General features: G+C 51.3%; 1 protein-coding gene across 1 annotated transcript in view; it reads right to left on the bottom strand.

The window, feature by feature from the left end:
• Positions 1 to 11,720, bottom strand: part of LOC138100521 (serine/threonine-protein kinase PAK 3-like) — a 64,919-nt gene extending 53,199 nt beyond the window's left edge. The window contains exons 1-4 of the mRNA XM_068998398.1: positions 11,689 to 11,720; positions 2,766 to 2,878; positions 1,805 to 1,842; positions 1,245 to 1,367 (exon numbers count right to left, since the gene is read on the bottom strand). Coding sequence (XP_068854499.1) covers positions 1,245 to 1,367; positions 1,805 to 1,842; positions 2,766 to 2,878; positions 11,689 to 11,720 — 306 coding nt within the window. The remainder of the gene's footprint in view (positions 1 to 1,244; positions 1,368 to 1,804; positions 1,843 to 2,765; positions 2,879 to 11,688) is intronic.
• Between the last annotated feature and the right edge of the window lie 292 nt (positions 11,721 to 12,012).

Genomic DNA, 12,012 nt, shown 5'->3' with positions numbered 1-12,012 from the left:
AGTCTGCCTGAAGCTCCCTCAGGAGCCTCCCTTTCTCCAGCCTAAAGCTGCCTCAGCACCTCCTCATGGCACTTGGCCTCCACACCCTTCCCCAGCTCCCTTGCCCTTCTCTGCACACGCTGCAGCCCCTCAAGGTCTTGCTTCTTCACAGTGGCCCAGAACTGGACACAGCACTCCAGCTGCGGCCTCACCGGTGCCCAGCACAGGGAGACGCTCACTGCCCTGCTCCTGCTGCCCCACTCTTGCTGACACAGCCCAGGATGCCCTTGGCCTTCCTGGCCACCTGGCCACACGCTGCCTCACGTTCAGCTACTGTGGACCAGCACCCCTGGCTCCTTTTCTCCCACGCAGCTCCCCAGGCACAAAGTTGCACATTGGCTTCAAATACAGCAGCCTGAACTTCAAGATCTCCTTCCTGTTCTTAACCCTACAAGACAGCACTCAAGGAGCTGCAGCTTTGCCCCCACTCTAGGCTCCAATGCAGTTTTCAAATGCAGTTTTAAAAACAGATTTCACAACAGAAAGTATCTGCAGAAACATGGCAGCCTCGGGCTTCTGCCACGGAAGAAGGGCTCCCAACTGCGCACTTTGTTTCTTTTGCCACACGGGAGAAGAGTGGCCCCACACAGGTCCGTGCACAACACAACCATCTCTTTGCAGCTTATCAAAAGCAAAAACACAGGCGCACTCAGAGCCCCTGTCAGCTCTGCTCCTCACTGCTCTGCCTGAAGAGGCCAAAGAACAACCTGGCAACCAAGGCACCAAAGTCCCTGACTTCAAGCAGCACCTCCCCGTCCCCAGTGTGTCTCTGAAATACTCCCAGCTCGGCCCACCCAAGAAGCTCATGTGGACAAACCACCCCAAAGCACTTGTGTGCTCACATCAACAGCTTTTGTGCCAGCAGCTACTTGGCCAGCCTGTGCAGTGGGACACGGCTCTCACGGCCACCGTGTCCCCCACGTGTCTGGCAAGGCTGAGAGCGGTGTCTTTGGAGCGCTCCCTCCTCTGGCGACAGGGGAGCCTTCATGATTCACGTTTGCCCCTCTTGGAATCCCAGCAAGCTGGGGCCTAAACATGACAGCTCAAAGGCCGTGTTCCAGCTCTCACTGGCTGGGGGGAATCGCTAGGTCCTGCCAGGACTCCAGCACTCAGCATCCTCGACCACCACCAGCAAGTGCTGGCCGCTCAGAAACTTGCAGCTCTGATTTCCTCTAAAGACAGCCCCAACCAGAACTGCCACTTACCGGCTCACGACGTTCAGGTTCAGGATTGACCACAGCTGGAGAGTTCTGGACATTTGGCTCCTCTTCAGCCTCTTCCCCAAGAGCAGAGGGAGCCAGAGGAGAGCCTGAGGTTGGTTCTGGGCTCTGTGGACAGGCAGGAGTGTGAGGGACAGGCAGTTACCTGTCATTTCTAACCTTATCTCTATTCAGCTCTACAACCAGCTCTACTAAGGAGAAATCATAACCTTGCATAGCAATGGGATTCCAAGTGCCTCCAACTAAAGTAAAATGGGCTAATTCAACAGTACTGCATATTGCTCTGAATTAGATATTGCAGCCTGGCTACTCTCAGCCAGCAACGTTCTCTCTGCAAAGCTGGGCTTTTAGTTCTGCGACAGCTCTGAAATGCAAAAGCAGCTATTACACAGCGATGCCTTTGCTATTGCTGCTGCAGACATGAACATGGATTTTCTTTCTGCCCACCCAGCTCAGCCTCCTTACTCTACTGCCACAGGCCAAGCTCACAGCTTGCTCCACAGTTCTTAAACACCAGGAACATCAAAAGTTCCTGTCTCACTCACCTCAGGGTCAGGATTGACGAATACATGGATCAAGTGACCTGCAGTGGGAAGGGAAAATGAAGCAGATGCTGTGAAAAAACTGCCTGTGCTGGTTAATCCCGCAGAACAAGTCCACCCAAACAGAGAGTGTTTTCTTTTCACAACAGCCCTCCAGCAGACACAGTTCTTCCACACAGCCAGCAAGAGAGCAGGACAATATTCTTGGTTGTGCCTAGGCTTTGGCCTCTTTTGCCAGTAAATGAATACAAACTTGATCAAGAAAATGCAAATTGTTCTTTAACACCCAATATTTCTCTTCTGCCCAACAGCTAAAGCTGCCTTTTTTATCCTCTCCTTCAGGTTCTTTTTTTTATAAAAAGGTTGGTAGCACTAATTCTCATTAAGTTACTGAAAACCTTTTGCCCAGAAAACCTTCCCCCAAACCCCCCTGAGGTGTCATAGTTCTACTGTGAAACAGCCCAGGAGCAGCTCTGGGGTTCAAGAGCAGACACTCACTGTTTGGGAGTTTGCACTTCATTGCAAAAAGAATCGCTATTTTAGCACTCATTAAAGGGTCGAGTTAGACAGTCAAATCTTTTAATGACAAAATTTAGAAACAAAGAAGCTTTCCCTGAATTCCAGGCACAACTGCAGAGTTCTTTGAAGGCCTTCTGAGAACACCTCCCAGGCTGCCTTTTCAAAGTTGTCCTGCTTGACCCAGCCCCCTGAGGAAATGACAGACTCGGCTGCCACAGACTCTCCCGTGGAGGGAAGGGAACCCCTGCACGTTCCCTTGCAAATGCTGCCCGCACCTCCCTGGCTACAGACACCCTCTTTTGAGCTGAATGTGTTGACAGGAGCTTTACCAAAGCAGTGGCATCCTAATGGTCTTTTTGTTTCAAAATCAACTCAGTTACTAAGAAAGAGCAGGAAGGCCTACACAAGCCAGGTTGGGTTACACCCAGGGAAAACCTCTACTCACGTGTCAGGTTAGTCAGGTAATAGGCAGAATAACCAATGCCATACACAGTGCAAACTGCAGCAGCAAATGCCTCCATGATTTTAGCACTGCTGTGCAAGTTTGCAGACTGTGCTCTAACACAAGAAAAAACAAGGCTCCTGTCAGAGTGCAGCTGCCCCCTGACAAGGCCTCAACCAGGAGGATGCTCCTGCTCTGAGCAAGCCCAAGAGCTGCTCTGACACTGAGGCCTTCCATGCACCAAGGCAACCTTCTGATGACAGCACCACAACGTGGCAACCATGCCCTGACATCACAAAGCAGCTGCTCTGCGTTGGTCTGGGAATTGATGCTAAGCAACCCAAGCTTCCCTGCAGCAAACACACAATAGCCTGGGAAGTTCTCCTCTGTCACAAAGCAGCACAAAGTCCCCTCGTGGGCCAAACCCTGTTGTTCAAGGGCTCCAAGAGTAACTCAAAGAGTGCCCCAAGCACCTACAGCCTGTACCCCAAGTGAACACTGAGATGGGACCAAAGCAAAGGAAACTAGACCAAGAAAATGGCCCAAAGCATTGCACAGATCCAGGAGAGAAGGCACTAATTGCATGACAGCTGTAATAATTCCTAACAAATCTCCCCACACATTTGCACTTTTATTGGACACGCCCTGGTCCCCTCTGTAGGTACATCTCTGCCTCTGCCTTTCGTCCTCTTTGGAAGCAGTCGAACGGGCAGGATTTGCCCACCCGCAGGAGCTGCTCCAAGCTGGGAATGCAACTGGCAGTGCTGATTTCCAGAGGCTTCTGGCTCCCGGCTGAAGCCAAGGCCAGGAGCGGGTTGAAAGGTGCTGGCGCTGCTGCTGCTCTGTGCCAGAGAGCCCCGGCTGGGAGGGCACGGTGCCCACTGCGCCGTGGGCTCTCTCTCTCCTGCCAGAGCTGGGCGCACCTGGGAAGGAGTGATGATGACTTGTGGGAAAACCAAGGGCTTTGTGGGGGCTGCATTTCTCTGCACACACCCAGGCCACCTGGGGCACAGAGCTTTGGCCCCCAGAAAAGGGAAACCAGGGGGAAACGGCTTGAAATATTTCTTTTCAACCTTTTTTACTGTTCAATATAAGTGACCACAATGAAAGGTTACCAAGCAGGGATCCATCCCTGCTGCCAGCTCAGCGTTAGAAAGGAGGCGTCACTTGATTTCAGCGCTGGGTGCATGGGGAATCACTTCCCTAACAGGTGCACACCCAGCAATCTCACTTACTAGCTTCTACCCATGGAACTAAGACACATTCATTACTTTGCTGAAACTCACAGGCTAAACATGACTTCAAACTATTTGACATATTTAAACCACTTGTCAGAAGTTCTTGATGTGAGAGTAGGGGTGTCCTGAGGGTCTCTGGTGGTCATTTGGGGAACATCCCCATGTGTCAGGGATAGGAGACAGATCTGAGGCCTGACATGTTTGGTCCGCAGTGTTGCACATCGACAAGATAATGCAGAAGACGACTGTATTGTTAGTTAGCGGGACTAACTTCTAGAAATGAAACTAGGTATCGGTCACCTGGTGGAACTCATCCTGGGAAAGGAGAAACAATACATAATGGAGCCATTGTTGGCATGGAGTATGATCATGGGCCAATGTGACCTCATCTCGTAAGTTGGCCCTGGACGAAATGATGTTGAAACTGGCCACTCCTGAGGAGGAGATATAAGGTGTGCTCCTGGGGTGGAGGGGAGAGGACGACATGACGCACGCCATTTTTATCCAGGGGATGCCCTGAAGGAGTCCTGCCCTTCTGCCCCTCCCACTCAGGAGCCATGCTCTATCTCCTTCTCCTGCTCGGTGGCTTTTCCAGCAGCCAGGCGCCGGTATGTATTTCTTGCTAATGTGACTACTAAAATTCATTTGCTTTGCAATTCTAACTGGGTCTTGAGTTCTCTGGGCATGGGCGTCCTCCTGAACCCGTAACACCCATTCCTCAAATTCTCCTCTGATGGTCATTTACACCTTCCTTCCCTGGGAATTGAACACAACATTTCGTCACTGCACCCTGCAAGTGCTTTTGCTGCGTGAAGCCACATTGCATCTTTCTTTCCCAAAGTAATAAAGAAAACACAAATTGCCTACTGAAAGCCTTCTGCTCCCTTCCAAATCAGTTCACTACTCAAGCACAAGCCTCAGGCACATCCCCGATTCCCTCTGAGAGAGGAAGTAATATTTTGCTGCAGCCAAAAGGGGTTTAGGTCAAAGAATGAAAATTGTTGGATGTATGTTGGATTTATGGTTTGGAGCTGTTCTAGTTAAATTGCTGGGTGTTGCTGGGAGCTGGGAGAGGGGCAGGGTTGAAGACCTGACTAAAAAGGAAGTAGGATGAGAGGGGAGGGGACAGAAAAGAAGGTGGTCAGGAGAGCACCTAAGTTTCTTAGTACCCACCCACTGGGAAAGGGGACAGGGACCGTCCCGGCTGGGAAAGGGTCTAAAAAGCAGCCATTTTCTTAGAGGGGGGGTGTGTTGAGCTCTCGGGGAGGGAGGCACACACCCGGCTCAACGGAATCGTTACTCATAAGCAGTTTTCCTTTGCTTCGACGACTTTGTTACCATTTAATTGTATCCAAAAGTGAGTTCATTTTTAACACCTCTCTGCCAGCAACTCAGAGCTGCATGGTGCACTGCTTGCTGTGCCCCGGAGAGCACAAAGCAGGCTGGCCTTGTGGCCCCGAATATTTCTGCAGAACGCTCTGCATTCCACATCTTTGCTCTGACTCAGTGCAGAACTGCAGGATTGCAGGCGCTTCCTCCCCGAGCTGTGTGAGGCACTGGCTCCTGCAGATCTGACCTGACGAGCTGTCGCTGCCTCCCGTTGGCCTCGGTGCCCCTGGCAGAAGTGCCGTGCCTGAAGGACGCTGCCCCGTGCTCGAGCCTGCGGAGCAGCCCGGCTCCCTCCCGCTGTGCCCAGGCTGCTGCACACACTGCTAACCTTTCCCAGGACTTCCAGGGCAGCCGGAAGAAGAGTAGCAATCCTAGCCGGGGCACCAGCCCTCGGCTGCCTTTTGCCTTTCTCTCCTCCTGGGCCGCCTCCAGACGGCCAATGGCACCAGTCTGCGCTGTGCCCAGCACGGCTACGCTTCCCTCGGGAGCAGCCAGCTGCCGCTTTGGCTCTGAGATGGGACCATGTGCCCGCTCCCAGGAAGAGGCACCCAGTGCCAGGCTGCTGCCTCTTGCAGCTCCAAGGGCCTCCTGCCAGCCTGCCTCTGCCCAGCCTCAGGCTGCTCTGGGCTCTGCGTGGGCTCTGCTGGGGCTCCGGCCTGGGCAAGGCCGGGCCGCTCTCACCTCACGCTCGCTGACAGCTCTGCCTCAGACGAGACCTTTCAGAGCACCCTCGCTGAGCTTTCTGCTTTCTCAGCTGAGCAAGACTCTCCCCGAGCCAAAGAGATTGCACTTAGGGATACAAATCCAAGTGGCAGGAACCCCAGTGCTCTCGAGTCACAGCTGAACACCTACATCTGCACAGGATGTCTTGGCTGCACAACTCCTCCTCTGCTTTTGCCTGCAAATGCCATTGCCCGTTCTGCCTCAACTACAAGCACAATGGCTGGACAAAAACCGGCCAGTGTGCCGTATTGCAAAGGCAGTGTGGTCTGGAGAGGATGAATGAAGAAGAGCCTGCCCCACTGACAAACCATACCAAAGAAGCCATAAGTGTCACTTTCCACCTTTAAGGAACAACGGACAATTGAGAAGGAAATGTTGAGCTCATTCACAGGGTAAAAAGGAAGGAAATCTTACAGATGAGTTGAGGTTTCAGAAACTTTAATTATTTGCCATCCTTCTCTACAATCCTACTCTGCAATCCTACTCTACAATCCTCATCTAAGCTGGTCATGGAGAAAATAGTCCTGATGTGATTGTCACAGTCTTTTCTTCTCTTTCCACCTCTTCACTGAAATAATGAGTGGTGCCAGGCTGGACGCAGGCTTGGCTGATGTTACAAATGGATGCTGCCCAAAGGAAAAAAAAACCAACCAAGAACAATGAACCATGACTTTCCAAGCTCAGTGCTTCAAAGGCAGGTGTAATATTTTTAAATGAAAAGGGGATTTACTCCGAGTCGGTCTAAGGAACATAGTGCAACAGTGGCACAGGTTGTCCTGAGAGCTGGTAAGTGTCCCTTCCCTGGAAACATTCCAGGTCAGGTGGGAAGGGGCTCTGAGCAACCTGATCTCTTTCAAGTTGTCCCTCATTGCAGGGACTGCTCATTGCAGGCTGTTTGGACCAGATGACCTTTACAGGTTCCTACCAGCCCAGCCCAGCCTAGGATTTGTCACCATCATCATTTAAAAAGAACCAGAAGTGGAGATGAGGAGGAAGGGGGCTCATCTGATGCCTTGGGCTTCAGTGGAGGAGGAGCCCATCCTCGGACACTGTTTGACCTGCAGCCCCTTTGCATTTTACCTGCAGGAGCTCCTTGGCAGACCAGCGCCGCTCCTCCTTTGTCTGCAGGCAGCAGCTCAGGAAGTGGCGTAGCGAAACTGAGAATAGGTTGGGCTGCTGCACCTTTGGTCTCCCTCCTGTGGCTATCAGGAGTTCAGCCTGGAGAAAAAGGAAACATGAGGCTCCACCTGCTTCTTTCACATCTGTAAATGCTCTCCCAGAGCCCACTCTGCAGTGGCAATTTCTGCCCTGGCAGAGAGGCAGAGATGACTTTTCTATACCAACAAAAAACTCAGACCCCAAAGCAGCCACAGCTTTTCCAAGAGTCAGCAGAGCTTGCCTTGGCAGCTGATTTGATTGGCTGACCTAGTTAGGGGCAACTACATCAGCAAAAGCACGTTTTGCTTCTCTGAAGATTCCCACCAGCTTGACAGGCAGTTTGGAAGAGGGACTTTGCTATACTAACTATCTATACTATCTCTAAGGATTATTACATGAGAAGGATCTCTGCAGCTCTTGTTGGTCCCTTAAGCGCAGCTTCCATTAAACAAAACTCATCAAGCTTTTTATCCTCTTCTTGAAAACAATGGTAATTGGAAGAAAAGACAGGAAATCCATCCGATTTTCCTCAGGTAAGGAAACAAACAGTTGAAATTGTTGGTGTGACCCAGCCCACTGCGGGGCTGGGGCAGCGTGATGCCAATCAATCCCAGCTGTCATGGGTTAGCAAAGCATAATCCCAGAAGTGATGCTCTTGCAAAGGGGTGCTTACAGCTTCCTCTGTGACCTGACAGAGCCTATCAGCTGGCCAGTTTGAATACGGACAATTCTTGAAGCCACTAAAAATTGTGGCCTCTGTGATCCACACTTAAGAATAGACACACCCCAGGCAGAGCCCTCTCTCGTTTCTGCTGCTGGGACAGGAGGCTGTGGGCCCTGTGCGGGGGCCCAGCGGGCCCAGCCCAGGCCCTGCTCGGGCCAGGCCGGGCCGCGCCACAGCCATCCTGGAGCCGGTGGGCCCTGTTCCACCCGCGGAACACCCCCACAGCCCTGCTATGGGCAGCCGGAGCAGCCCGGCTCCCCCTCTCCAGTGCGGCCAAGATTCAGCTGAAGCTGCCCTGCTGTCCGGCAAAAGATCGTGTGACCAACAGCGATAAGCGAAATTCCAGCTGCAAGGCCTAGGGGAGATTAACCCTTTTAGTGCTGTGAAGAGCTGAAAACCTGAGGGAGAAGAAAGACGAGATGCTTAAAGCTGATATTCTGTTGTAAAGCTATGATGTATCAGAGTACCTGTTGTAATTTCACGAAGGCATGGGGGGGTGGAGTGTTCAACTTGTACCTGTGAGCAAAAGCACCTGCGCTGAGATAGGCAGATGCTGAAGCAGCTGTAATTTGAGGAGAAGTTTGAACAGGGAGAGATGGAAGTGATGAGGACTTTTGCTCCAAATGGAAAAGGAGAAGACCTCAGTTCCTAGAGATGCTCCCAGAGATAGCCCTAGAGATGAAGATGAGGAGGACCCTTTGCTCCCAGGGAAGGAGGAAGGCCTCTGTTCTTAGAGATGAAATGCTCCCAGAGATGGCTGAAGAGAACTTTTGTTTCTGAATGGCTCAACCTTAAATTTGTACCCCAGTAATTCAAGAGTGGACCCTCGAAAGCAGTTGTGGGAAAAGCTGCATGTCGGGGGAAGGGACTCACATGTGAGCAGAGAACCAACCCGGGCAGCTGTCTCATTGTGCTAATTTCTCCATAGCATGGGCAAGAGAGGCTCCTCTTCCTAAACGGACTGAACAATTATGGAAGTGGTAAACAGACTGAACATCCCAAGGGTTGTCTTTTTATATTGTCAGTGGGAGATGGGAGAAAGGTGGGGGGGAGGAGAAGTGTTCTGAAGGTGTGGTATGATTTTATTTTTTTTTTCCCTCTTTTAGGTCTGTTAATAAATTTCTTTATATTCTTTCAAGTTTGGTGCCTGCTTTGCGTTTCTCCTCATTCTTACCTCACACAAGGTAAACAGGAATGAGTATTTGGACCAAACCACTACACCAGCCCATCCACTGGATCGAGTTTCCCGAAGAGGCAGACTTAGAGGATGGGTCAATGGGCGGCTCCGAAGCCTAAGCCGCACCCCCCTGGGCAGTGCCCGGGTACAAGCTGCCTCCCCCGGTTCGGGAAAATTCTCGGTTACTTGGTTGTTCACTGGTTCTCTGTTATAACTCCCGCCTCGGTTTCCCCCAGTGGTTCTTGTGAAATTGTTTCCTCCCCCTGGCTTGTAACTCATTGGTTGTTTTCCCCTTTCCCCGCAGTTTTCAAACTCTATAAAACTGCGGACAAGCCTCAGGGAGGATCCCATCGCATTCCATCCCTTCTCAGCTCGTTCGGGTTGCGAAACTTCTAACAAGAAATCTGTTAGGAGCCAGACCAGAACAGCCTCTCTCTTCCTTTGTCTCCGAGCTAACGTGAGCTGATACCATCGGCTCCTGCCATGTTTCCTCTGCCGAGAAGCCAGCTAGCTAACTCAGCCAGCAGCTCTTTTCCTGATGCTGAAGTCGCTTCTGCGGCGGGCAGAAGTAACGCAGCTGGGCTGTCTCTGACCTGGGGCACGCCAGAGCTCGTGCCCCGAGCAGCAAGAACTTCGCTAGGTTGGCGCACCAAGCACGGGGCTCACACGAGTGGATCCCTGCGACATCGTGGCTGTCAGTGGACAGCGATAAGAAGCGACTTTGGACTGCTAACGCCTCTCGGAGCAGTCTGCTCTGTTTTAGGAGCAGTGCCCTGAGAGAAGGCTGCTAACTCCCACTCACTCTGCACTGAACTGACTTTGGAGAGCAGGCGTGCCTCAGAGAACCCAACCTGTGCTTTTTACTGTGGGACCAGACAAATTTGTGCTGATTTCTGAAACTTGTGCGAGTATCCCTGGTCCCTGATATTTTGTTTCTTTTTTCTTTTTTCAGGTGGTGGGCAGAAGAAGTGCCCAAAGAGAGATGGGATCCAAACTCTCTCAGCCCCAAAGAGAGGTTTTTCTCCAAGTTGTGAAATTCCTTTCAGTTACTGGTTTCAAATTTTCAAAGGGTCTGTTAAAACAGTTTGTTCGCTGGCTTTTCTTTTACCTTCCTCAAGTGTCTCCTGCAAATTTAAAATCTCCTGCCTTCTGGCAGGCTGTGGGGCATAAGATTACTGATTTAAAGCGAAAAGGGGACTCCTCTGGAGAAAAATTCTTTCCTCTAGTTCTAGTGCTTCGGGACTTGCATAAAATGGATCAGAAAGTAAAAGAAAAGCACAAATCCCCTTGCAGTTCTTCCTGTATCCCTCCCTTCTCCCCTCCTGCTCCTCATCCCACTTCCCCTTCGTTGGAAAAACTGAATGGGGTGATATGCCCAGAGGCACAGAGTTGCTACCTTCTCTCTGACCCCTCTCGCTCTTTTCAGCCACCCTGTTGGGGTAGCTCTGGTCAAGCTGCCTCGACCTCTTCCCAAACCCCGTATCCCTTGCCCTCTTCCCCAGTTGTAAGCCCAGAAAACTGTTTTAAATGCTGTTTGCCATTGTCCCCCCCCACTCCACGTGTCTGAACAATGGCGCTGACCACATGGCACAGTTCACCCCTCCCCCCCTTGTTCTTCCCCCAGGCCCTTTCGCCCTCTTACCCCCAACCCTTTCCTATCCCCTCCCCGAGATGTGATGTCATCGGGTTCCTCCCATGCATTGGGTACTGCCCCCTGCGTTGGGAATCCCCGCCTATCCTGTGACCACGCCTCCTGGTCCTCCAACCCCGCCCCCTGTGGAGGACTTCCTGGCTCCCACACGCCCCCCATTCCAGTTCCCACGGGGTAGAAACTGGAACCATCTTGAAATCAGGTCCGGGAGTCTCCTCAGCCCCTTCCTATCCCTTTGCTGTTCCTGTAACATATGATTGAACTGGCAGTAATCCCACATGGAAGCCTTTTGATTCTGCAGGGCTGAAAGAGCTTTGCAAAGCCCAGAAAGCATTTGGGAGGGAGAGTCAGTATTTTAAGAACCTTCTTAAGATAACTCTCACCGGTACAGTGATTGTGCCACATGACCTCAAAAGCATTTTCTCCTGCTTGCTTTCCCCATCCAAGTTTCAAATGTGGGAAGAAGGTTGGAGGAAGCAACTGGGAGAGATCCTCCTTATTTTACTGCAGGATCCAAACAACGCGGGGGTTTCTATGGATCACCTTACCAGTGAGGGGTTATTAGCCAAGCCCCAGAACCAGGCTCAAAATACACCAGAGCCGGTCCTGAATGCTGTAAAGCAAGCAGCACAGCAAGCGTTCTTAATGATGCCCCCTAAATTAGCACCTCAATTGAATTACACTGAGATTCGGCAACTGCAAAATGAGCCATTTATTGATTTTGTGGATAAACTGAGGCTGGTAGTGGAAAAACAAGCGGAAGATCCGAAAACAAGAGAGCATATTCTAACGCAAATTGCAAAGATTAATGCCAATGATGCTTGTAATAGAGTGGTTTTGGGTCTTCCATTCGAACCTCCACCGACCTTAAGTCAAATGATTCGTGCTTGCACGACATTGGTGCCAATTCATCAGCCAAATTTAAAAACGGGGAAAAACTTAATAGAAATTGAAGCCGCTGCTGATGCAACAGCATCTCAGGGCAATAGAAATGCTAATTGGGTCTGTCACAGGTGTGGCAAACCAGGGCACTTGGCCCAAAACTGCAGAGCTCTGGCTTCAGTTAATCAGGGTTCCTGAGCTGTCTCCCCAGGGAAAATGACATCGCCTGCCGCCGATGGGATGCAGCCAAAACACTGACAGGACTGTGTGGATTGGCAGGGCCACATGGGGGAATGAATGAAGAAACT

Source organism: Aphelocoma coerulescens, unplaced genomic scaffold, assembly GCF_041296385.1.
Source record: "Aphelocoma coerulescens isolate FSJ_1873_10779 unplaced genomic scaffold, UR_Acoe_1.0 HiC_scaffold_100, whole genome shotgun sequence".
NCBI lineage: Eukaryota > Metazoa > Chordata > Aves > Passeriformes > Corvidae > Aphelocoma > Aphelocoma coerulescens.
The sequence above is the reverse complement of the archived record's forward strand: the minus strand, read 5'-3'. Positions and strand labels throughout refer to the sequence as shown.